This window comes from Callospermophilus lateralis, chromosome 9, assembly GCF_048772815.1.
Source record: "Callospermophilus lateralis isolate mCalLat2 chromosome 9, mCalLat2.hap1, whole genome shotgun sequence".
NCBI lineage: Eukaryota > Metazoa > Chordata > Mammalia > Rodentia > Sciuridae > Callospermophilus > Callospermophilus lateralis.
This window is the reverse complement of record NC_135313.1, coordinates 70,335,053-70,361,784: the sequence shown is the minus strand read 5'-3', so window position 1 is coordinate 70,361,784 and position 26,732 is coordinate 70,335,053. Positions and strand designations below refer to the sequence as shown.

Below are 26,732 nucleotides of genomic sequence, written 5' to 3'. Positions count from 1 at the left end.
TCACCATGCCCTCGTCATGGGACCTGGAAGTTGTTTCTAGGGTACTTACATATCTGAAAACTCCCAGGGAATATCTTGGAACCTTACAGACCTGGGTTTGATTCCTGACTCACCTTCACTTCCATCCAAGCCGTCACAAATTACAGGATTTCATTCTTTTCCATGGCTGAATAGTTGTTATTCCAGGGTGCATATGTACTGCATTTTCCTTATCCATTCACCAGTTGATGGACACCTGGATTGTTTCCATCTCTCGGCTATTACAGTAAACACAGGGATGCGGTGGTTACACACACCGTGATGGGGTTGTTTTTTGCTTTTTGTGGAAGTTCATACTGTTTGCTGTAACAGTTGTACTAATTTACATTCCTACCAACAGTGTGCAAAAGTTCCCATTTCTCCACATCCTCACCAGCACCTGTTATCTTTAGTCCCCCCCCCCCAACCTGCTTTCCTCTTTTTGAGGAACTGGGGATTGAACCTAGAGGCTCTCTACCACTGGGCAACATCCCCAGCCTCTTGTGACAGGATCTCACTAAGTTGCCCAGGCTGCCTCAAACTTGCAACCCTCCTGCTTCTGCTTCCTGAGTGTCTGGGATGGCAGGCATGTACCACCTCGTGCCTGGCTTCAGTCTTTTTAAATAGCCGTTCTTACTGAAGTGAGGTGATATTTTATAGTGATTTTGGTTTCCACGTCCCTAAGGATTCACAACATCGAGTATGTTTTCATAGACCTGTTGGCAATTTAATGTCTTCTTTTGAGAAATGTTTACTTGTTCTGTTGCTAATTTTTTTTTGTTTTTGCTTTTGCTGTCAAGTTATTAGAGTTCCTTTTATGTTCTAAATATCAACCCCTTATCAGATGTAGAGTTTTAAAATACTTTCTCCCATTCTGTAGTTTGTTTCTCCCATTCTGTTGATTGTTTCCCTTGCTGTGCAAAAGATTTTTAGTTTGACATCATTCCATTTGTCTGTTTTTGTTTCCTGTCTTATCTGAAAATCCTGCCTGGTTCCAATGTCCTGAAGCATTTCCCCTGTTTTCTTCTGGTACTGTCATAGTTTCAGTTCTTCACATTTAACTCTTTAATGCAGTTTGAGTTGGTTTTTCCAACTGGTGAGAGCTAGGGCTCTAACAACATTCTTCTGCATGCAGATCCCTAGTTTTCCTATCACCATGTATCAAAGAGGCTGTCCTTTTTCAAATGTGTTGTTGGCACCTTTGTTGAAAATCATTTGGCCACAAATGTGTGGGTTTACTTCTTCTAGGTTCTCTGTTCAGTTCCATTGTTTGGTCTAGGTTTTAGTTTTTATGCCAATAGCCTATTGTTTTGATTACTGTAGCATTGTGGTATTTTGAAGTCAGGTAGTATAAGTGTCTGCTAGGCAAGCACCCTACTACTGAGCTACATCTTTGGCCTTTTGTTTAGACATTCACAGGCTGACCACATGCTCCCAGTCTTCCTGCCTCAGCCTCCCAAGTAGTCAGGACTAAGGTGTGTACCACTGTACCCAGCTTCTGCTATGTTCTTTTTGTTCACATATTTTATATATGTCTCTGTGTGTGTGTGTGTGTGTGTGTGTGTGTGTGTGTGTTTTTATCTGTTTTACAGGGGTATTCATAGGTGATGCTGAGCACTTCTGTCTGGAGGCACATAACATCTTCATGTTCTCTGTGATGCTGGGACACATTGGTGGCCATTTCATGCATCAGCTCATTAGTGATGCACAGGGACTCGTACTCCAGAACAGTCTGCATGGGCCTTTCCCGTGCTGTTAACTTGAGGAACAAATGGGTAGGATATGACAAAGTAGAACAAGGCTATTTAAGCAGGAAGAGCTGTCAGAGACCCTGTAAGGCAATGACAGTCTAGTTTGGAAGTTCTTTCATGGAATGGAGGAGTAGAAAGGGCCAACAGGAGGATGTGCCAGAGAGGATGGCCTTTTTTCTGACCTCTGTGAAGAAGCTTTGAAGATTCTGGAGAGATTGTCTCTGTAGACAGGAGTGTGGCATGTGAGGACTGCTGTAGGGAGTTGGTGGCTTGGGGTCAGAGTTGTGGTGGATGGAGACAGCCTGGCTGTCTGAGAGAGCGGTCCTGTGGAAGAGGAGCTGTAGGTGACTTCTAGGTGTCTAGTCTCAGGACTGGATTGGAGTTGCTCCCAGGAAGAGCAAGAAGGCAGGAGGGCAGGGGCAGCTTTCTCTAGGACATAGCTTGCTGAGAGCCATAGCCAGTCAGAATGGCACATGGATTTTTGCCAGAAAGGAGTGGTTGAGAGGTGACACCAGCAAGCCATTGAGATGATAATGGTTATGTTAAGCTGTGCATTCAATTGTATATTAGACCCCTGCTGTCTGCCTCGGCCTGCTACTTTGGAGTTCTCCACGGAGAGTTTCCATTGGATAGGGAAGTTCGGGAGGAGGGATTTCCGGAGGAGGGATTTCCGGTTGGTGTGTGGTGTGTCCCTGGAGAAGATCGTGTGCCTGGTGTTCGCGGGAGGGCAGAGAATAAAGGAGTTTCTGTTTTGAACCTACAAGGCTGTGTGGCAGTTCCATTATTTTGTGCCCAGCCAGACTGCGACATTTGGTGGCCCATACAGGGATCAAACCCGCGACCTTGGCGTTATCAGGAAAAATGGTTGGCTCAAGGTTTGAAGTTGTTTGGCCCTGAGGAAGAGAGATAGATCACGAATATACATTTCAAAAACAAATAGGAAAATTGATACAATGATTTTTTCTTCCGTTTTTGTTTTGTTTGCTTCGGTTTTGTTTTGAGTTATCTGTTTGAGTTGCGTTATCCTTGTAGCAGAAATATGGGGTCAGAAATTAGCAAAAAAACAAACCGAAAGAATGTTAAGTAAATTGTTAGAGGAAGGAGGCACCCCAGTAAACACAAAAAGAGTCAGGGCATACATTAATACAATACAAAAATGTAGCCCATGGCTTTTTAAGGAGGAGTTGTTGAATATATCACGATGGGACCATCATGGTGAAGATTTAAGGGACAGGGAAAAGAAAAACCCAGGAACTCTGCCAGTTGGCACATTGCCATTGTGGATGATGATACGATTTTGTTTGCCTAGTCCTAACCTTTCAGTTCAGATTATGGTAGAAGACATATTAGATCAGGAAAAAGAGGAGGCCTCTCAAGATAGTCAGAAAGGGGAAGAAAGGTTAGAGCAGAAAAAGTCATCAGGGGAAAAGTTACAACAAGAGGCTGCTACTAACACCTTTCTATCACCAAAGGGCATAAGTGTCCAACCAACAGCTCCACCTATGGGGCCCTCAACCCCATAGTTGATAGATGGGATCCTGAGACAGGACCTCAAAGATTAGCATGCCCTGTATTTGAACAGGCAGAAGGGCTGCGAACGAATGCTGCAGTCTGGCTGGGCACAAAATAACGGAGCTGCCACACAGCCTTGTAGGTTCAAAACAGGAACTCCTTTATTCTCCGCTCTCCTGCAAACGCCATGCACCAACCGGAAATCCCTCCTCCGGAAATCCCTCCTCCCGAACTTCCCTATCCAATGGAAACTCTCCGTGGAGAACTCCAAAGTAGCAGGCCGAGGCAGACAGCAGGGGTCTAATATACAATTGAATGCACAGCTTAACATAACCATTATCATCTCAATGGCTTGCTGGTGTCACCTCTCAACCACTCCTTTCTGGCAAAAATCCATGTATCATTCCAACTCGGCTATGGCTCTCAGCAATAGCTGGCTTGTTTTGAGCACTTTGAGCTTGTGGGGTAGCTGCCTCTCCCAGACTCTGTGGGCAGGACTGACTGTAACGTTGGAGGAAAAGTTGGTAGTTGAACATTTGGCATCACTGATGAAAGGGTGTGGTCTGATTTGGTGAGGAAGTTGGTGTGGACAGAGGAAAAGGGTGTTGTATTTCAGGGAAGGAGGACAGAGGTGCCACCAAGAGGTGAAGGAAAATGAGGATTAAGAGGGAAGCCATTGAACTTTCAGCTTAGGAATAATATCCTGCATCCTGAGGACATTGTAGGGAGTGACAGAGAAAAGAGCCACAGCCTGGCATGGGGGATGGAAGACTTGAGAGATTTGGGGTTCAGCGTGTGGAAACATTTTTGGTTTTGATAACACAGGAGGTTGGGACCTTGTTGGAAACATTGGGACAGTGTGGACACATGGTCCACAAGGAAGAAGAAATTGGAAATGCAAAGGAAGACACAAGGGCCAAGTGAGGGGGCACACTTCTTTGTGCCCATTGAGCCTGCTCATTCCGGCTGTGTTCCGTCTTGGTTTCTTGTGTCTCCTCTGGTTGCCGAGAGCTCTTTGAGAGAAACACCCTGCATCATCCTCCTGTCCCACATGGTGCTGGTCATAAGGTGGATGTCAGTGAACAAACCCAGAGTCGTGTTGCACTGGAGTTGTCAAGAACCCAGGCCCTCACTTCTCGCAGACTGTTTATCAAACCCCTGCTCTCAAATTTACTAGCTGTGTGGCCTTGACAAAGCACTTTACCTGCTCAGGCCCCTGTTTCCTCATGTAAACAGTGATTATGTGGAAGGGTGAGGGAGGTTAATGCAGACAGGTTTCTGCATCTGGGATAGAGTCCAGGCTTCATACCCACAGCTTTGGAACACTCATGGACTCATGGATGCAGATTGTCTTAGAAGGGGCCACTTGGTCCCAAGTAAGCCTGGCCTTGGAGATCATGCCCTTCCCTGTGTGTGTAGACTCATTTTGTATGTCCATCTCCTTGAATTTCTCCTCTCTAATGTGGTTTCCAGCCTCTTTGAGAAGTAGGCATGCATGTGGATGAATAGGATATAAGTGATGCCTGCTTTTCATCATCTAGATGAGCTGCTACTAGGAGAATGCTTTAAAAAGTGAATATCTATATTCACATTTTGGATTTTATATATAATATATATATAATTTATCCTCTTCCTCCAGAACTACCTGCTTTTACCTAACAGAACAGCAGTTCAAAATTGTCAGGTTGATAGATGGTGGGTGGATGTCCTTTCCAAACAAATCGGCTTGAAGGCCCCATGCCCACAAGAAGACCACATGAGTCCTTATAGGCATGGAAGGGGTGAATGGTAGGGTGACTCCTTCATCAAAGAGTTAGTGGGGCATAAGTGAATGGTGTTGGTCGATGTCCACCAAGTGCCCAGCTATAGGAAGCCCACAGGAACCCGTGCCATCCAAACCTGGAATTCTAGGCATTACTGATCACAGGCTGTTGCTGAGCATGGCTTGGTTGTTCTTTCCTTCCAACAATAAGGCCTTGTCCTTTGCACTGGTGTTACCCCAGTGGTGGAGTAGGTGGGCCTGCAGGCCAGAGGGTTCTGCTCCATCTGTCTGTGCATCCATCCATATCCAAGAAACATATACTTACTGAGTATTCGGCACATTGCTAGACATTGTGACTATAGTGGTGACTTAGAGGAGCCCCCTTGTCTCATGGAGTTTGCGTTTTTGTGACAGCATAAATCAATGACTCAGTGATAATTGATGAGGAGAGTGGGTGGTTCCAGCCTTGCCCTGTACTAGTGCCTCAGAGAGGGTCACTCCCCAGAGATGGGGCAGCCGGAAAAATCCCTTAACATGCCTCATCAAATAAGCAGCCTTTGCCATCTTTAAAAAGGCAGCAGCCCACCCAGTGTGTGTGGTGGCACTGAAGCCACGAGGAAGGGTCCTAGGGCTGTATGGCAATGTCTGTGGCGGGGTGGCACAGGACCTTTCATCATGAGCCCTTCTGTTTCTCGTTCTAGGAGTGGACACGCTCTCCTGGCGTTCATGTTCTCTCGACAGGAGGGCAAGCTGAACCGCCAGCAGACCATGGAGCTTGGCCACCACATCCTGAAGGCCCACATTTTCAAGGTGAGGCATGCACCCACAGGAGGGAGGGCTTCTCTGTTGTCATTTGTAGTTTTGAGGATTTGGGACAGCTGTGTGAGCCATCTCAGAAGCCCTCCACGAGTCCCATCCCAAACATGACTCCCTTTCTCCCTCCCTAAAGCTGCCATCTTACAGTCATTTCCTTGTATTTCTTTATAATTTATCACATGAGCATGCATCTGAATGCTCTGGGTGAGTGTAACTTTCCCCCTTTGCATCCCTTTCAAGTTTCTTTTCATGCGAAGTTTGCCTTTATTCCCTTTTGTTTCCTTGTTATTTACTTGTCAAAGAACTTGAGTTCCTTGACCTATATAATTTCACACCACCTGGATTTCTGATTGTGTGCTTGCTTCTCAAGGTGTAGTTTAACGTGTTACTCTCGCCCCTGGATTTCCTGTCATTAGTCTTTGGGTTGATTTTACCCCCTGCAAGGTGTCAAGATGATTTTGTGGTTGAAGGGTATCTGCAGGAAACACATGGCCTGTGCTTGCTGCTTATTTTGTGATACCATCAGTCCTTACTGGTTGCTGCCCGGACTCACTCATTCTTCAGGGGTTGCCTACAGTGATTCCCTAATTCCATCATTTATTCTTCTAATTCTATAAAGGGAAGCTTTCTCCTTTTCATCATCTCTCTCTCCCTGGGTGTGCAATTCATGTAGCAAAGACAGGGCGATTCCCTAACCCGCGGTTGGGCAGGGAAGGCTCACAGGGCATTGTTCACCTAAGTTACCCCGCCTTCAGTGCCTGTTGTACCCTCTTGGCAACCCTGCATTCAAACTGATGCCACGGGTAGGAGGACATGCTCATGGGATCTGTTTCTGGTTGTTTTCAGGGCCTCAGTAAGAAGACTGGAATCTCCTCCAGCCATCTGCAAGCCCTGTGGATAGGGTACAGCACCGAGGGTCTGTCTGCCGCCCTTGCCTCTCTCAGGAATCTGTACACTCCCAACGTGAAGGTGAGCAGCCCTCTGTCCAGGGAGCAGCATCTAGGCCTAGTCCCACCTGTCGGCCCTGCCAGCCTGGCACCAGGCAACATGAGAGGGACAGAGGAGCTTCTCGTGATGCTTTTCCTCGATATCAATCACACAATCTCTGTTAGAGGTTTAGCTTCTGCTCCAGCAGGAAGATATGGGTGGTCAGGGCTGCTCCATGAGTATGTGGTGACCATTTCGGGGCTGATGTGATAAGGAAGCAATTTACCCAGGAAATCAAAGGTCGGAGATTTCCAAGGAAACTGGATTTTTAAGATGCCTGGGTTACTTGTCTGTACTATCTCTTCGGGTTTCCAGTAAATTCAGCTTTGATGAGTGACACAAAGCAATGAGTACACAGCACACTGACGGAGGTCTCACGTGCACAGACATTTTTGACTGTGGAAAGAGTGTCGGGTCCTTGGCTGCTGAGTCAAGAGCTGCTTCACTCCATGGTCCATGGCATTCATGTCACAGTATTCTGCTCTGCTTTTCAAGATAAATTTTCCTTCCCCAATGAATGCAGTCCAAGAATAGAAAGAACCCAGAGGCCAAATATCTGGGTCAGGCCACCAAGAATTGTCCCTGCCTTGATGTGCCGGCCACCTGTAGAAGCTCCTCTGCAGGCCATTTGCCAGTAAGTCTGGTTATTAGATCACTTCCATGATGTGATCACTGCACCATCTCTCAGTAACACAGGGATGCCCAGCCTGGTCAAGGACAAGGCAAGGCCCTGGCTCACAGTTTCTGGGTATCTGATGTCCACTTCTCCTTACTACCTTGGATGGGGGCAGTGTGCACCAGAGATGGACTCATGGGGGACACCTGGGGCCTTCTGTGCCTCTCCTCCCTGCTGCCCACACACCTCATCCTCAGAATGCTCGTTTTAGGCATGGGTCTGGGTCTGGTCTTGCAGAGTGCTTCTCCATGTCTAATTAGAGGTGTGTCCTGCCCCTTCCTCACTTCTCTGTCTCCCTGGTGACTTTGAGAGGTGAGAGTATCACAAAACTGAGGCTCCCGGTTGTTGAGGGAGGACTCTCCGTTGTTGTGGGAGGACCTAGCAGTGCTCTGAGTCTTGGGGTAACCCAGACCCTGCTGCCCACTGTAAGACTTTGGTATGGAGTAGAGAGAGTCCACTGTCCCTGGGTGGTGGATGCAGTGTCTTTACAAATCACTACCTCATCCAGGTGGCCTATGCCCCTGTCAGGGATGGAAGCTGACTGGCAGAGCCTGTTGGATTTCATCTTTGATTCACCTGCTTTGTGGGTGCCTTTGTGCCTGCATTCAAGGTATGGAATAGCTCCTGGCACCCTGAGCTCTGTCCTACTCCAGGCCTGCTAGATCTCAGGGCTTGTATCCCAACTGAAGCCTTCTGCAGTTTTTTGTAGGTGGATGGGCAGGAAACCATTCATGTAGTATAGTGGAGCCAGCCCTAAACTGCCATTGCTGATGGTCAGAGGGAATGTGCTCTTTCCATGTTGTTACCCAGAAGAAAGAAAGGGGAGGAGATAACTAAATTCAGATTTCATATCATGAAAAAGCATTTGCTTATGTGTGGTATTAGGAATTGAACCCAGAGGTTTTTTACCACAGGGCTACGCCCACACCCCTTTTTATTTGTATTTCAAGATGGGGTCTTGCTGAGTTGTTGAGGTTGGCCTCGAACTTGCAATCCTCCTGCCTCAGCCTCTCAAGTCACTGGGTTACAGGTGTATGTGACCAGACCCAACTGAGGAAGAAGCATTATTAAGAATTTTTTCACTTAGATTAGGTTACTATAATAACATTGTTTCATCTTTCCTGTGATAGTTAACAATATATCTTTTGGCTTCTCCGTAATTTATAAAATTCTGTATGATGACCAAGAAGAAAGAAAGAACGGCGATATGTTTTCACTACTTCAATAAATTTATGGGAACAGAAGTTACTCAAAGTGCAGAAAAGTGAAAAACATCATAGTCTATTGAATATGAGTTTTTAAAACAGCAAATTAAAAGGTAGATATAATAATACAATGAGCTTGGCTCTCCAGGATTATAAACTTTTCCTTTAACATACTTGCAATTTAAAGAGTGTTCATTTTTACTTTGTTTTATACAACTCCTATGTCACCTCATCTGTACCACCCTCCAAATCATATAACTTGGCTATAAAATTGTAAGTCTTTCCATTATCCTTCTGAGTTGGTTTTTTTTTTTAATCTTTCAAGGGGGGATAAAGGTTTTCACAGAATCTTGAGCAAATTACAGTAATTTAAAATTATGCACGCAATTAAAGAACTTTTTTTAGAGAGCATTAAATGTTGTCATACAGGAATGAATGTCATTTTGAGCAATAATTGCAGTTTGCCACTTTGGTAAATTAAAGTGACTTGCTCTGGAATGATTACTTGATAATTTCAGAATGCCAGTGATTTCTAACACTGCAGCCTCTCTTCACCAGGTCAGGGTCGTACCAGCCTGTGCCCAGCTGGCCTGCTGAGGTTCTTGCCATGAGCACCTCCAAGCCCCCATCCAGCTGGTGATTTTCTGTTAGTGCCATCTCATAGAACTGGCTCCATCCTCAGGCTGCGTACAGGAGCCAAGTCATGGTGGTTCTTTGCTCAGGTGAAGTTAGGGACCAGAGGAGAACTTACCCTAGCTGGGGACAGGCAATCCCGTCATTCTGATTCACAATTAGGTCACGCACATTTTAAAGTTGCTGTGCCTATGTGAGCTGCCAGTATACTTAATAAAGACATGGCAATTCCCACTTCATAGCCAAACTGGCCAGCGCCTCTCCTCTTTCTTGTGGTCATGTATCTTTATCTGTCCCCAATACCTATGCTTTTAGATAATATTGCCACTTCCAGTTGTCAGCCAAGAAGAGCACTGTGACAGTGAGTGGACATCTCCATGCAGTTGGAAAAAAAAAAATCTGTCATATGTCATGTCGTTACCTCCCTTAGCACCATCTCACTCAGAGCTGCTGCTTTGCTCATATCAGAGGTTAGCTTTGTGCTCTGAGCTAACCTTAGCCTCACCTGCTCTGAGCCTTAGTTTCCTCGTCTATAAAATAGAGATGACAAAAAAGTCTGTCTTGCAACATGATCAGAAATTTCACTGTTAATGCTCTTGGGGAAATGCATGGCATTTCTTAAATGTTACTTCTACTTCACCTTGGCTCTGGACACTGATTGCTGCTGCAGCATCAGGATCTTCTGATGTGCCTTTGGATGTTGTGAACAGGAGCTAAGTCCCTATGATTCCCTGTGAGGCACATCTACCCCCACTCCTGCATGCAGGTCCTTGCCAAGAATAGCCTGAGTGCAACAAGGCCATGTGAGTGGGAGGCCAGACCTCCAGGTCACCAGGTACCTGTGCTCTTGTCCCTTCTGAAAACTGTACAAAAGGGTGATTGTAACAATAGCAATTGGTATTCTTTTATGCTTGGGGGATCTGAGTGCAGCTAAATACTTTATGCACACATGTATATATATACACACATACTTTTTTCTGCACATTTTTAATCTTCACAACTGTTCAGTGAAGTGAAACTGTTGTTTTGAGACAGGATCTCACTGTGTTGCCCAGATTGGCCTCAAACTTGCAATCCTCCTGTCTCACCCTCCTGAATAGGAAACTAATCTCCATGTTTCAGTTGAGGAAACTGCAATTTAGGGCAGTTGGTAGCATTCTCCGGGTCACACAGCTGGCAGGGACCTGATGCAATCCTACACCATGTCTGCAGGGGCCTTTATCACTTGTGTGTTTACAGCCCTGACTGCCAACTCAAATCACTTGGGAGCTCTGGGTGGCAGAATCTTCACCACAGTTAAGTCAGAATCTCTCAGGTGGGGCACAGGTGTTGGAAACTTTCAAGCTCCCAGATGGTTTCCATGTGCAGCAGGGTTAAGAGCCGTGGGTTTAAGATCAACAGACTTGTAGGAGATTAAGCCGTAAAAAGACCCATAGCATTGCTCCAACAAAGGGGGATGCATTGATGAGGAACCTCTTCAGGAAAGCTCCACCCCTAAGTGTATACCTTCCAGGACCCGAGTATTGAAAGTACACCTTCCAACACTTTTAACAAAGAGAACCTGTTAGGTAGAAAGGGGGTGGGAGCTGAAGCACAGAGAAGGTGGAGTCATTTAATAAGTCACAGCAAGCTGAAGCATATGGGTGAGAATTCAGACCATTCAATCCATCATTTTTTTCTCATAGGCCCACAGGTGTCAGGAAGGGATGGGGTTGATGGGGAGAGGACAGGATAACGAGCTGGCATAGTCATCCAGGGAATTCACAAATGACTCCTGTCTGTCCGTGGTTCTCCTTAAGTCACTTATTTCTATGCATGTACATCTTCTATTTGCCTCTTGCTCTGAACTGGCTTCCTAGGCCTTGATAAAGTCCCCAAGTATTCCTTTTCTTTCCATTCCAATAATAGTCATTGAAAGGGAAATCACTTTTAAAGATTTAACTTTGACTTGGCACTTGAAATTTTAAAATACTTTTGAATTGTGCTTGAGTCTGGTGGTGCTTTTAAGAGTGAACCTGTATAGATTTGTAGCAGAATGAATGAAATCGTTTGCCTGAGTATCACATTAAATGTGTGTTAGGGCAGGAACACTTTTCTGATGTCCCTGTTTTCTGCCTTCCTGTCCGTAAGTTATGGTTGACAGCAGGAGAGTGGAGCCTGGGTCGGTGCTGACCAGGTCCAACTACTTGGTGGTGTGTCTGATGGGGTGGGGAGTGGGGGTTACCAGGTAGCTGGCTGGCTCCGCAGGGCCTCCTCTTTATGAATGTGGCCTCTCCTTCCCTGTGTGTTATTAATGGTCCCAGTGAAGTGAAGGACCTGACTCCTGGGCCATCTCTGTCTTCAGAGGGGCTTGTGTTCCTGTCGTCTTTTCTGTGCACTTGTGACCAGCGTGTGGTGCAGTGAGTAAGCTAAGCCAGAGCACCGTGTGCAGAGGGAAAGAGAGGGCCTGGAGGCGGGCATGGGGGCAGTGGTGAAAATATTCTCAACAGGCTGGGGACTGCTCTCTGGGGTCCTGGTGTGGAGCAGAGACCCACAGGAAGTGATCCTTGGGCACCATGTCTATAGAGCAAACCTTCCAGTCAGAGGAAGGAGGGCAGAAGCCCTGAGAATAGGACCTGCTTGGCCTCGTTATGGCTTAGGCTTCAGGACCAGGCGACCCCCCAGTAAGGGAAGTGAGAGGAAGTTAGAAGTCTGGATCATGTGAGGGTCGAGCTTCGACAGCAAGTAAGACATCTTCAGATTTGGGGCTCTTCTTACCTGTCAGGCTGCCGTGGTGTGCTGTGGCCTCACCACCTGATAGCATAACCTCCCATACCTAACAGCGTAACCATCTGTCAGCTACTCCAGTGGACAGGCATCACCCGAATACACTGAATTCTATATGCCTGTCATTTTCCTGTGTCTTTTAATGATCCCCATGTGTCTCTAGTCAAATACATGACATGGTCTTTGTGGTTCTCACAGCTAACGGACAGCCCCGAGGACCTGCCAGGGTTTGGCAGAGGGAGTGATGGATGCAGGTCCCCTGAAGGGAAGTGTTCAAGGAAATGCACCAGGCATCTGAATAGGCATTGAAGGAGCCACTTCCCACCCCAATCCCACCCATCGGAGATCTAGAGATGTGAAGGAGACATAAGTATAGCTGAAATTTGCCTGTGTTCAATGAGATTTGTTGAGTTTACTGGGTGGTGGCTCATCTGTTGTTAGTAGAAGCAACAGGTGACTTCAGCCATATCACACTACTGACAATCCCAAGGGCACATGAACACATCTGTACATTAGTATTTTCTTCTAGAAACACATCCTTTAAAGAAAGGGGAGTGTATTTTCTTTGGGCTTTATCTCACTGTTAACAGAAATTTCAGTTTTCTGGAGACAAAATAATTTATTTAAATTAAACATTGTTTTTTTTAGTGTGGTCCCCAAACCAACAGTATTAACATCACCTGGGAACTCATCAAAAATGTGCCACCAAGACCTCCTGAATTGGAAATCCAGAGGACAGGGGTTGGGGAGTCTGAGACTTCATATTTTTTAATTTTTATTTTCACTTGTGATAAACACACATGATAGAAATTTACCAACCTAGCCATTTTTAAGTGTACAATATGTTCACATTGTTGTGCAACAAAAAATCTCTGAGTGGGGCTGGGGCTGCAGCTCAGTGGCAGAGTGCTTGCCTAGCACATGTAAGGCACTGGGTTCAATCCTTAGCACCATATTTTTAAAAAAATAACATAAAGGCAGACTGTCTGTCTATAACTACAAAATTTTTTTAATTAAAAAAATAAATCTCTGGAGCTTTTCATCTTGTAAAATTCTGTATCCATTAACCCCCCTTCCACTTCCTGTTGCTGCATTTGACTACTATAGGGACCTCATAAGTAGTAACTTTCATCTGGCTTATTTAAGTTCTAACATCTTTAAAGCACATGTCAGAATTTTCTTTTTAAGATTGAATAACATTCCATTTTATGCACATATTGCATTTTCTTTATCTGTTCATCTATTGGTGGGCAGTGGGGTTGCTTCTACTTCTCTGACTATAAATGATGCCGAAGTAAACATGGTATGTAAATCTTTCTTTGAGATCCTGCGTGTGGTTGTTTGGGGTGTATACTCAAAAGTGGGATTGCTGGATCATACAGTAGTTCTATTTTCAATCTTTTTGAGGAACCGTGAGACAGTTTCCCACTGTGTCTACATTGGTTTCATTCCTACCCGTGAGAATATGTGTTATTCACGTGTCCCCCTGGCTGATACTTTGCTTACTCAAGTTTGAGGTCCACTAGATTATGATGAAATGTCATTGAGATTAACTTGTATGTGAGAATTAATCTTATTGGGGGACACCATCCAACAGGTGAGCCGGCTCCTGATTTTGGGAGGGGCCAACGTGAACTACAGGACAGAAGTGTTAAATAATGCCCCCATCCTGTGCGTCCAGTCTCACCTGGGCCACGAGGAAGTTGTTACTCTGCTCCTGGAATTTGGGGCCTGCCTGGACGGGATGTCAGAGAATGGCATGACTGCACTCTGCTACGCAGCAGCTGCTGGCCACATGAAGCTGGTGTGTCTGCTGACCAAGAAGGGGGCACGGGTAAGCACCAGCCTTCCCTGCTCTGGGGCAGCCAGGGCATGGGGTGGGTGGGAAATATCTGCATATTGTGGTTTGAACTATTACTAACTAGGCCAGTCTCCCTTTGTTTGTGCATTGTCCAATCTCAATGAATGCAGAATCCTCAGCATAAATGGAGGGGCTGGACTACAGGTGTTGCCAGTTTATAATGTTGAATGGTGTAGAGCAGCCTTGGGAGAGAGGTGGGCCATGTGCTGGCTTCTGAGTTGTTTCTCTGCTTAATGCTGCCCCAAGGGAGGTCTCAGGGAGAATCCTGACCACCAGCCATGTGAGTAGGGCCATCCTTTATGAATCCTGCAGTGTTTACCTAGAACTTGGTAGCATTTAACATGGCACCACAGTGGGCTGCAGAGATTTTTTGCCTTTTATTACGAAGATGTTTGCCTTTTATTACACCTTCTTAACCCATTTTATATTGTGTCTTTTTAAAACAATTACGTGAGTTCTGTAGATCTTAGAAGCCACGTGCTTGAGCTGCTTGGAGTCACCATCTCTCTATTTGCCCACTAAAATGCTGGGCAGGTTACTGAACCCATGCGTCCCAGGCTTCCCATATGTCAAATGGGAATCACAGTAGCATCTCCCACAGTGCTGATATGTGAGCACTAAATCAGCCTATTGCCAGTGATATGAAAAAATTATATTATTAGCCAAGTTCCTTTAAAACTATCAGTGTTGATAGATTAAATGAAAAGTACATAGAGTTCCCAGTAAACTCCCTCTAGCTTTATTATAAACATTTCATTAGCAGATATATCTTTTGAATAATAACAGATAAACCACTCATGATTGTTTTTGCATTTTTATTTAATTAGGATATTTAAAGTTCAACATCAGTACCAAAATACCCTCAAAATATTAGGTTTATAGTAACCATGGAAGCCTTTTTTTTCTCTCTCAAAAATCCAACACTTGGGGGCTGGAGAATTGGCTCAGAGGTAGTATGCTTGCCTAGCATGCGTAAGGCCCCAAGTTCAATCCCCAGCAATACACACACACACACACACACACACACACACACACACATTTGGATCATCTGAATTTTATCTCCTAGAAGAAGGGGTATGTCTCTAGAGGCTTTGCTACGGGTGCCTCACTGCTGTGTGGTCTGCACCTTCATTTCTAGGACTCAGATATCCCTTAGCTTTATTCAAAGGCTGGCAGGTGGAAGCCAGTGGACATGTTGGTAGCTCTTACAGAGCCTCTGAGTGCATGTGCAGCACTCCTCAGAGTTTGCAAGCTTGATGGGACTGGGCCCTGGCTCCTCCTCAGCCCCCAGACTCCCTGGGTACAGACAGGGCAGTGGGCTGCTGCCTCCTCTGGGCCTCCGTAGGTGCGCACTGCTCACACACTAACCCTTTCTGGCCAGTGGCCTCTTCTGACTTTATGCACCACCCCACTACCCCTTTTACATGTCAGCATGTCTAGAGTTTCCAGCCTACACAGACTCCCTTTGGCCATCCTCCTTCAGAGCTGCAATGGCAAGATCCCTCCCTTTCTCTGGCTCCTCTGGTTCAGTGACTGAAGACCTGTTCTCCCCCACAAATTGCAGCTCCCTGTGCCAGCCTCAGAGAGCCCACCTGGGCACCCAGTTGGGAAGCCCAGGGTTTTGTCTGAGGTTTTGGTCTGTGTCCTTCTATGTGTAACCAAGAGCACGTGGAGCTCTGTGCAGTGTACCAGGGGAATGTTTAGATAAGGAGGGGATCTTGTGATCGCCAGTCCTTCAAGGGGAATCTGAGGCCCAGATCTTTGCTTTCATTACCATGCAGGAAATCAGACAAAGGTTCAGTGCTGTCCAGAATGACGTGTTAGAATGTGAACCTGTGTCTGTTTGGAGTTTACTGGAGCCTGCACACAGCCTCTGGTGGATGTGGGTTCTCAGACGGAAAGGGGATGCTCATCTGTGCCCTTCCCCAACTCCTGCCCCCCAGGTGGACCACTTGGATAAGAAAGGCCAGTGTGCACTCGTCCACAGCGCGCTACGGGGCCACGGTGACATTCTCCGGTATCTGCTGACCTGTGAGTGGTCAGCAGGTCCTTCCCAGCCCGCCCTGAGGAAGAGCCAAGCCCTGCAGCAGGCACTGACAGCAGCTGCCAGCATGGGCCACAGTGCGGTGAGTGAGGCTATGCTTCCTTCCTGGGAAGTGGGACGCCATAGCCCAGTGGGTCAGCTGCTTTGGCTAATGGGTACCGTTCACATTGTGAGCCTGTGACACACTGAAGAAAAGAGAAAAAAGAGAATTTTGAGAAGTAGCCGTTGGCTTTGACCACGTGTAAGGGCTTCTCTTGGATCCCATCCTTCCTCAGTCCTATCAGCTGTGATTGGGACAGCTGGGTTGGTTCTTCCCGTGCAAGGCCTCTCTCAATGATCTCCGCTCTTCCTCCTGTTTCTTTCTTCCCTGTTCTACTTTTACCCTTTGCCCTGCTGTTTTACATTTTTTCCCTTTAATTCATTCTTTTATCTTTGTAATCTTTTAAAAATAATCCCATGGAATCCTAGTTCTAAAATCATTCTTGAGTACTTGAGGGATTTTCAAAAATAGAACTTTAATGCTTTGGAAGCACATAAATAAGAATGCTTGTCATTCAAGCTCCTCCACTGAAGGAGAGCTTCACAGCTGCTAAGTCGAGCACTTTTTTTCTGGTAGATACAGTATTCCTCATTTTGAAGACTTAATTGTCATCTCCTGATCTGTGTCTTAGCTCAGTCTTTGAATTTAATAAACATTTTACTCACGCTCTTCCTTGTTTTTCTCACTCTGTATTATCTTCAGGCAATTAGAGGTGCCAGTAATTGGTAAAATTCTTTCCCCAAAATGGCTTAAAGTAAATTCGAGTGCCAAGCTGGCTGACTGACATTTGGCACTTAAACACAAGGGCAGACACACACACACACAAGCTTGTACTGCTGGCTGTCTAATTTGGGGCATTGGAAACATATGCATAAATATACAGAGAGTGTTAAATGCACATATCTGAAAATGAAGGTATTTTTCCTTTTTAAACGGTTCCCTAAACCTGAGTGTGTCTAAAATGTGAAAAATCAGCATTTGGGGTCCCAGAACACCAAATGTAGATTTGGCTCTCGTCTCAACTTATGTTCACCCCTCATTTTTAAGCAGGCTGAAAAGAATGTGAGCAAACCCCCCCTCAGCACAACGGTAACCATACCATGGAAAGAATCAGGATTTATTCACCAAAGACTTAGAAGGTGTAACAGTTTCCTAATGCTGTCATGACAATGGCCACCAACTTGGTGGCTAAAATCAATACATGCTTACTCTTACAGTTCTGGAGGCCAAAGTTCTAAAGTTAAGGTGTGAGCAGGCCACCATTCCTTCTGAAGACCAGTCTGTTTCCTGGCTTTCCTAGATTCTTGAAGCCACCTTTGTTCCTTATCTCACAGCCCTGTCCTCCACCCTTAGAATATGTCACTTTAACTGTAGCTCTGTTGTCCTTCTGCTCCTTCCTCTGACTTGGATTCTGTCTGTCATCTTCCTCTGAGGACTGACTGTTGTGGTCACATCAGATATGATAGCAGGTACACCATATACTCTGGTAATTCAGGATCATCAGCCCATTTCAAGATTGGTTATCACATCTGCAATTTTGCCATATAAAGGAACATTTGCTAGTTCCTGGGATTTGGTTGTTACTCGGCCTAATAAGAACGTATGAATTTGGAGGCTGGAAGATGGCTTTGACTTGTTTTCTGTTGCTCAAGGTAAATGTTGGCTCTGATCCAGAGCATGGATATATTCATCTCCCTGAGAGCCAGCTCTCCTGCCTCCATTCCATATTGTGACCTGACTTGCTCTTTGACCTGAAGATGTCCCAAAGGGAAAAGAATAATGCTGCCAAGTAGAGAAATCATTTGGACAATACTTGAAAAATTTTTGTTGTTGTTGAGAAAAATATATATATATGTAATGTGTGTGTGTGTGTGTATATGTATATATATATATGTATGTATGTATATATGTGTGTATATGTATATATATATATGTATGTATGTATATATGTGTGTGTGTGTGTGTGTGTGTGTGTATATATATATATCTATCTATCTTGCCTTGTTTTCCTTCCTTCCTTCCTTAAAAAAATGGATTCACCATCTTCTGGTGATTTATGCAGAAACTGCACTTTATGTGATCTGCCGTGTCCTTTGTTGATTAGGCTGGCATATTTGGGTCATGTTGGAATTCATTAGAATTCTGAGTACCTAGTAATTCTGAACAATGTTGATGAAATTCACTGAGATTTTTTTTTAATTCTTCTCCAAGTGAAAGTGTGAATAGCATATGAATTATGCTTGAAAACAGTTTTCATTATATTTTCTCTCCTCGTGCAGCATGAGATAATAATGGTTAAAAAACAACATTCTCTCCTTTGATATGTGGGATATAATAAGCACCTATTGCCATGAGAACTCATTAAGTCACCTTGCCACTTCTGACAGGTGGTCCAGTGCTTGCTGGGAATGGAAGAGGAACATGAAATAGAAGTCAATGGCACCGACACGTTGTGGGGAGAAACAGGTAATTAGGCTTCCACTGCATGTAGTCTGGGGCAACTCGCTTGATGTTTTAGCCCCCATTGTGGCCTAATTGTCTTAAGGATGACTTGTGATGCATGTAGTCCTATTTTTATTTTATCACGAGGCATTTGAAGTTTAAAGCTTTTAAACTTTCCAAATGGTAGTAAAACTTCGCTAGAAGCATATAAAATTTGAATCATTTTCAATTAGAGTAGCAGTTATCATGCATCTGAGGAATGTCAGATGGAAATACCTAAATAAGGCCTCTGGTCTGCCAGGTCTTCACTTGTCCTGACCACCTGACCTTCCTGGGACTTGTGCAGAATGAGCCGGGCAGGCACGTCCACCCTCATTTTCAGGTGAATCAAAGGTGGATCATTAGGAAGGGCTGGGGCCTGCCCTGCCTTGTAAAATGAGGGTAGAACTCAGGCTCCATGCACCTACCTAAAATACTAAACAGAACTGATAAGTCAGTTTCTATTGGTCTGGGGTGTGTGTTTAACTACAATGGGGAAATGCCACAAGAAAGAGTACATTTTAATGAAGAGTGAAATTCTGATGAATAGAGATAATGCTTATTGGAAATTTTCCATTTGACCGAATGGGCATTAGAAATGTAAAACTTTAGATTATGAATTATTTTTTTAGTGAATATAGCTGGGGTGTTGAATGTGCATTTCCAGGCTGAGTTCTGTGTGTATACATGGTGTGTGATTTCCATTTCTCTTGCACAGATTTGTTTCCAAATGCTTCTAAATTACTTCCTAACAAGCCAGATGGTGGTGTGGAGAGATTATTAGCTAACTCACACTTAAGAGAAGCCTCAGAGATTTTCCTGGTGGGAGTGCAGTCCTGCCCTTGAGAGTCCCATGGCTCCCTCCAGGGCTGTGGCCATCGGCCTGGCTTCCCATTGTTCATCTGGGATTGAAGGAGGAGCAGGCACAGCCTGGGTTGCAGAGAAAGTATAGGACTCCAGATGGTGTGGACTATGCATCGTGCCAAAAGTGTGCAGACGGCAATATTGCCACTTCCTCTTTACGGAGTTCTTCACCATACTTTTAAATTGTCCTTTGGCAAAAGAAAAGTTTCCATCAAATTCCACACTGTGTCAGCAGAGTAGCCAAGTGGAGAACAGGACTTTACTGATGGCCAGAAAGTCGGAATCCCCCACCCTTTCGTTGCCTAGTTGAGCACCTTGGGACAGGTGTCTCTGTCAGATGAAGTAAATATCACCTGCCATTTAGGAGAGAGGCGACTACTAAGTGAGGTAAAGCGATCTAACCCTTGAGGCTGATGATGTCAGCCTCAAGAGCACTGGCCCCTAGACACTCTAATTCATGGGGTCTAGGGAGAGCCCTGCATCCTGGGTTATTTGAAGTGATTCATCCACCAGGAAAAACAGAACTACTTCACAGAGCTGTCTGGAGTGGTGACACAGTTTGACACCTGTGAAAGATGGCCACAGTGACTGTGAGGTTAATGCTAGCCAGAGAAGCACCACATCCTTAGTTCAGAAGGGGATCGCCAACCTTTCGTGTTCAAGATGATTTTTTTTTTCCTGGAATAATAATCCCGAGGACTGACTTTGAGGGCTTTTCTTTCTCTTGATGATCAGTCCTGAATTTCAGTGTCTTCTCCCTCGAGATTCTGCCAGTGGGTTGCTGGCCAAGGAGACATGTGAGACTGCAGACTTCCCCCTAATCTTCTTTATTTTAACAACACACATTTATTTTCTCAGTCTCTGTAAGTCCAAAGTCTAGGCACAGCATGGCTGGGTTCTCTGCTTCAGGGTCTTACCAGCCTACAGCGTTGACTTGGGCTGTGTTTCTCATCAGAGACTCCATGCACTGAGGTCCTTGGCAGGATTCATCTCCTCACCATTGTCCCACAGGTCTCAGTAAAAACAAACAAAAAAACAGAATCGTTCAGCCTGTCTTCCAAAGCCTCATGTATGGCCTTCCAGGGCTAGGAAGCACTTCCAGTGTCCTTATCAGACGTCAGGTGAATTTCATCAGTCAAGAGGATTTATTTGTTTTGTTTTTGTTGTTTTTGTTGGAGTGATGGGGATTGAACCCAGGGCTGCAAACATGGTAGGCAAGTGGCTATCACTGGACTACATCCTCAACCCAGCCAAGAGTTTTTTGTTTGTTTGTTTGTTTGTTTGTTTTTTTAGTTTTGAAAGCCCTGAACTTTAAGCTGAGGCTGGGCATGGTGGCTCACACTGTAATCCCAGCAACTTGGGAGATTGAGGCAAGAGGATTGCAAGTTCTAGGCCACCATGGGCAACTTAGCCAAACCCTGTCTCAAAATAAAAATGAAGAGCTGGAGATGTAGCTCAGTGGTAAAGCATCCCTAAATTCAATTCCCTGTACTAAAAAAAAAAAAAAAAAAAAAAAAAAGCTAAGGCAACAAAAGGGACTGGTCTGTAGCTCAGTGGCAGAGCACTTGCCTAGAAAGTGTGAGGCACTGGGTTCAATCCTCAGCACCACATAAAAATGAAACAAAGAAAAGCATGCTGGCCATCTACAACTATAAAAAAAAAGAAAATTAAAAGAAAAGGCAACATAAACATCATTTTCCAGGCTTGGACTTCAGGTCTATAACCCACCCACCCCATTTCTCCCTGTGCTTTTCTGCGGGTTATCTTTCACTCATGTTCCTTCAAAAGTGACAACACTTGTCTGCCTCAGAACCCTCCTCCTTTCTAGATCTGTACTTGTCCGGGAGCTACCTTGAAATCTTGCAGCAGAAGTTTTAGATGAGAAAACATCTATGAATATGGAGCTTTATGTGAATTTAGATTCCTCACTGTCTAGAAGTTGAGATCTGTGTTTGTGATTTGGCAAGGTAGGGTCCATGTTACTTCACCCCCAAACATTGGGGGAGAGATCAGGTGAGAGAGGCTCACAGGCAGCCTGTGAAGAACAGGAGCCGTGTTAGTGATCATATGCATGAATGGGTCACACAGCCCTAGTTGTCACCAAGCCCAATGGAAGCAGCAGCCCTGGTGGCTCCCCAGTCTGTGTGGGATGTGCTGCAGGAGCCCTTAGAAGTGAAGCCAATTGTTTGGTTGGTGGTTTCATTTGGGCTGCTCTCCTGGATCCTCTCAATGGTGCTTTGTGTCCAATACACTCTAGACTGGCCCTTGTCTGTTGTTAGCCACAGCATAGGGTTAGGATCCCGAAAGTGAGTCCTGCCTAGGGTGTGGGAAGCTGATGGAACAACTGGAAGCTTTGTGTGGAGAATGCAGTTATTATTTCTCCTGGAACCCTCATACATTTATACAAGTCTGTTCAGTGCAGATTTAGCTATGAACAGCTTGGCCTTGAGATGCTGGCTCTCGGGGTCACAAGGCAGAGCCTCACATCTCTCTCTGACCCACCAGCCTGTCTGCGAAGGGTGTTGTTTTCTGTGCAGTGCTATCAACCTGTGCCGAGCACAGCTACCTGCCTGTCTCTTTTGCTCAGTCCTGGTAGGGCTGCCTCTCCCTGCCACCATGCTTCCCCACTCTCCTCCCAGGAGAGACTCTTTGGGCCCCATTGCTGAAGTGTGGTGTCCCTGTTGCTGATTGGAAGCACTGGGCTCTCCACAAGAGTGATGACAGCCGCCAGCCAGTGGGGAGGGAACATGGGCCAGTGTGAGGCCACTTATCACTCAGGCCAGGGGGAGGGGTGGTTGAGAGCAGGGACAGTCCTATGTCTTAGTAGCGCCTGAGCCATCTCCTATCTTAGGTTCAAAGAGATGAGAAAATGTGTAATAGGGTTTGAGACATTCATCCAAAGTGGGAAGTGTGTAGTCTCAGGTTTATTGCAATAAACCCATAGCTTTTAGAAAACTCGCAGACTATCTCTACGGATTTTAGAGAGCACAGGGCTTCACTTAGGAAAGCTTTCCTTTGCACCAGTGTCTGGGGCCATTTGCTTCTTGCAAATGTCTAGAGAGCAGCCCTTCAAAATCAGTTCTGTAGTTCCTGCATCTCCCCAGCCCTCCTCCTTCACTTCTTCAGTGGAGAATCAGGAAGGAAGGTGCCAGGCAGAAGAATGCTTAGAACAGCTGCACCTGACTGACCTGCCTCACGGCTGCCGAGGCCCTTGGCTGTCTGCCGCTCACAGATTGTGTCAGATGATGGCTCGGTAGTTTCTGGGCAGCCTGAAACTCGGCACGAGCCCCTCCGATGCTTGGGTTATCTCTGTCTTGAGCATTCCACAGCCATGACAAGTCAGTCCTGGCTCCCACGATGTCCCGGCTAAATTGAGTTACTGTTTCCATGTCCATGTTTGATGTGAATCAGTCCAAACAGAAATGACCAGAGATGCTTAGCTGGTGACCTCATGCTGTGGGAATTGCCAGAGGAACTCTGTTTTCAAATTCCAATCTGAAGTGTGAGAGACTGCTGTGGCCAGCGCCTCCTGCTCTGAACAGAAGGGAATGGAGGCCCTTCTATCCAGGTCTGCTCTTGGGGTGCAGACGTACTGATCCTGTCAGCGAGGCTTCCACAGGTGTCTCCTGCCACTCCCTTTGCAGTTCCCTTCCCAGGACTTGCCGACAAATCCCATAGTTACTGATGCTTTTTGATAAGAGACTATTTCCCCCAAATTGTGGGCTTCGTGAGGGCAGAAAATCCCCTCTTCTCCCCATCCCTCTTTTCTCTTTCTTTCTGTCTTTTACCTGGTCACTCCTCACATGTGACTGCCCGGTGTGGCATTGCCAGAAGGCACTCTGTGTACTGAAGGAGATGCTGTCTGTCTCTGCTGTCTGGCGTGGTCACCACTAGTCACATGTGGAAGCTGAGTACTTGAGGAGCGACTTGCTCAATTGCATCTTTGTCTTATTTAAATTTAAATATCTGTTGGTAACTATTGGCCACTAAATTGGACTGTGCTGGTCTACTGCAGGGCTTGTCACATAGGTGTAGAGAAGTAGGCAAGTAGATTTAAAGAAAAGCTATGTTGTTCTTGGGACAGGCAGTGTTCATTCTGTAGAATCATTTAGGGGGAATACTTGTTGTCAGAGGCAGGAAGAGTAAGGAGCCTGGTGGCTCTTAAGGACCCACTGACCTCATTTCTTTGTGTTGTAGCACAGTCATGTCCTGCTGGATTCCAGGATGGCTCAGATGGTCTTGTCTGTGCCAAGGGCTCAGATGGCTGCTGGGCTGACCACCACCTGGCATGGTGTGAGCATGACTGATGGGACAAGGTGGCTCATGCCAGGGCCATTTTTGTGTCTGTGACACCTCCCTCTCTGCCATGCCCTCATGCTGTCCTCCAGCAGCCGCCCCACCCTGTGCAGTCACCCCTCTGAGGTCTGTCTCACTGCTTCCTGGCCGGTCTTCCAGTAGGCCCAGGGCCCTGGGCTTAGAGCGTATATTTTAATTGGTGAATACTTTCCAAAGGGGCTTAGTCACTGTAAATAATGGGTTCTTACTGCCAAAGCTATTAAAGATACTTCATTTGCCTTTATTCCTAGGAAGAGCTGTTCTCTCCACTGTAGGCTGACGGCAGAGCACGCCCCCATTTACCAGTGTCTTGAGGCAGTGGAGGGCAGCAGGAACCCAGTTAGCAGGTGGGGTCCCTAGCCCAGCCTCTTCTCCACCCCGGGCCAGGAAGCTGGGCAGCATGCTTTATGCTTTGTGACTGAAGTTTCCCCTCGTCTCCTGGAACCACTTTACTTTTCCATTCAGGGCTGCTGGGCTCTGGTCCCGGGTATACTAGGCTGTGTGTGGCCGGGCTCACCCCAGGCCATCCCAGGATGCAGGGATGAGGGGGCGGTGGGTGTCTTATTGGTTTAAAAATTATTTCTTTTTTACTTAAATTTTACCTTTGTTTTTTGAAGAAAGAAGGGAGCTGTTTTTGTTAAGAATTTAAAGTACATTTTAAATTTACTGGGTAGGGTATGGTGCTTACACATATAGGTTTGAAGATCCCTATCTAAATGCTTGGTGGTTCATATTTAGAAGTTTTTTCAGATTTTGGAATACTTGCATGGATTTTACTGGTTGAGCATCCCTGATCCCAAAATCCAAAATCTGAGTACTGCATAATCAAAACCTTTTTGAGCATCATGTTGCTAACTCAAAATGTTTCAGGTTTTGGATTTGGGGATTAGCAATGCTCAGCCTGTACACATACCTCTCGGGGCAGAATTTCTGGTGAGAAACGGGAAGAAAAGAGTTGTCCCATTCTTTGCTGGGACCTGTGGAGAATTCTAGCTCTTGGCCCATGCATTTAGTCACAGCGACCCAGGAGACTGAGGCAGGAGGATCACAAGTTTGAGGCTCACCTGGGCAACTTAATGAGACCATGTCTCAATATTTTTAAAAAGGGCTGGGGGCGTAGCTCAGAGGTAGAGTGCTGCTGGGTTCAATCCCCAGTACCACCACTGTGCCTCCCCCAGTGTAAGAGGGATGGACTTCTGAATGCATCCAGTGGAGACGAGCTGAGTGACTTGCCTGAACACAAGGACATTAGATTTTTTCTGGAGCCTGAGCATCTCGCCAGTACTGGTTTTGAAATCCCTATCAAGGCCTTTCTTCCTTCCCAGTGCTGGTTTAAAGAAGGTGCAACAAGATTCTTGGGTGTGGAAACCCTGTCAGAAAAGGTAGAACTTCTTGACTGTCCTTGGCATAAAAGCATGAAAAGGGGGCGACCCAGGATCCCAGTGGGTGTAGCAGAGGGTCTAGCCCAGTGAAAATTCACGAGCGTCTCTTTCCATATTTGGATATTCTCCCTTCTCCCCTGCCTCTATCCCACCACACCCCACCCCATCTTCTTTTTTTGAGACCCGGTATAAAATCGAGTAAACTGATTTTGTGAAAATGCCCTGGTTTTTCTCTGGCACCTCACGGGGTATCCTGAACCTAATTGTGTCCTGCTTGGCCCTTGTGGAGAGAAGAACACCCAAAGCACTGGACCTGCCTTCAGAAACAGAGGCATGAACACACCTCAGCACCTATCAGACCTATCAATCAGAGGCATGAACACACCTCAGCACACTTAGAAGTGACAGCTGTTTGAAAATGCAACCTTCTAACAGATTTTTAGTACAAAAATCTATGAAATATGATTTATGTTGTCCATGTTTTGGGAGATTGTTTTTAAATTGAGTTTGTTATTTAGAGCACATGTTATCTCTCTTTTTTTTTTTTTTTTTTTTAAAAAACCACATTTAACAGTTTATTGATGTTGTAAGAAATAAGTTGTTTGTTTGTTTGTTTGTTTTTTAATTTTTTTTAATTTATTTTTTTTTCATCTTTCATACATTTGATTCATGTGAGTTATGCTTTTCCATTTTTACCCCAAATACAAATTGCAGAATCACATCAGTTATACATTCACAATGTTTACATAATGCCATATTAGTGACTGTTGTATTCTGCTGTCTTTCCTATCCCCTACTATCCCCCCTCCTCTCCCCTCCCATCTTCCCTCTCTACCTCATCTGTTGTTGTTCCATTCTCTCCCTCCCCCCCCCTTTCCCCTCACAACCTCATATATGTGATTTCGTATAACGATGTGGTTTTCCTTCCATTTCCATGCAATTTCCCTTCCCTCTCCCTTTCCCTCCCTTCATTCGTCTCAGTTTAATGTTAATCTTATTCTCATGCTCTTTCCCCCTGTTCAGTTCTTAGTTGCTCTCCTTAAATCAAAGAAGACATTTGGCATTTGTTTTTTAAGGATTGGCTAGCTTCACTTAGCATAATCTGCTCTAATGCCATCCATTTCCCTGCAAATTCCATGATTTTGTCATTTTTTAGTGCTACATAATACTCCATTGTGTATAGATGCCACATTTTTTTTATCCATTCATCTATTGAAGGGCATCTAGGTTGGTTCCACAATCTAGCTATTGTGAATTGTGCTGCTATGATCATTGATGTGGCAGTATCCCTATAGTATGCTCTTTTAAGGTCGTCAGGGAATAGTCCGAGGAGGGCGATAGCTGGGGAAAATTGGAAATCCATATGCAACAAAATGAAACTGAATCCCTTTCTCTCGCCATGCACAAAAGTTAACTCAAAATGGATCAAGGAGCTTGATATCAAATCAGAGACCCTGCACCTGATAGAAGAAAAAGTTGGCTCTGATCTACATATTGTGGGGTCAGGCTCCAAATTCCTTAATAGGACGCCCATAGCCCAAGAGTTAATAACAAGAATAAACAAATGGGACTTACTTAAACTAAAAAGTTTTTTCTCAG

General features: G+C 45.4%; 1 protein-coding gene across 4 annotated transcripts in view; it reads left to right on the top strand.

The window, feature by feature from the left end:
• Tanc1 (tetratricopeptide repeat, ankyrin repeat and coiled-coil containing 1) overlaps positions 1–26,732 on the top strand; it is a 227,218-nt gene that overhangs the window by 180,513 nt on the left and 19,973 nt on the right. For all 4 annotated transcript variants that reach the window (XM_076865486.2, XM_076865485.2, XM_076865484.2 and 1 more), the window contains 5 exons: positions 5,745–5,853; positions 6,706–6,828; positions 13,724–13,960; positions 15,931–16,113; positions 18,459–18,537. In XM_076865486.2, coding sequence (XP_076721601.2) covers positions 5,745–5,853; positions 6,706–6,828; positions 13,724–13,960; positions 15,931–16,113; positions 18,459–18,537 — 731 coding nt within the window. The remainder of the gene's footprint in view (positions 1–5,744; positions 5,854–6,705; positions 6,829–13,723; positions 13,961–15,930; positions 16,114–18,458; positions 18,538–26,732) is intronic.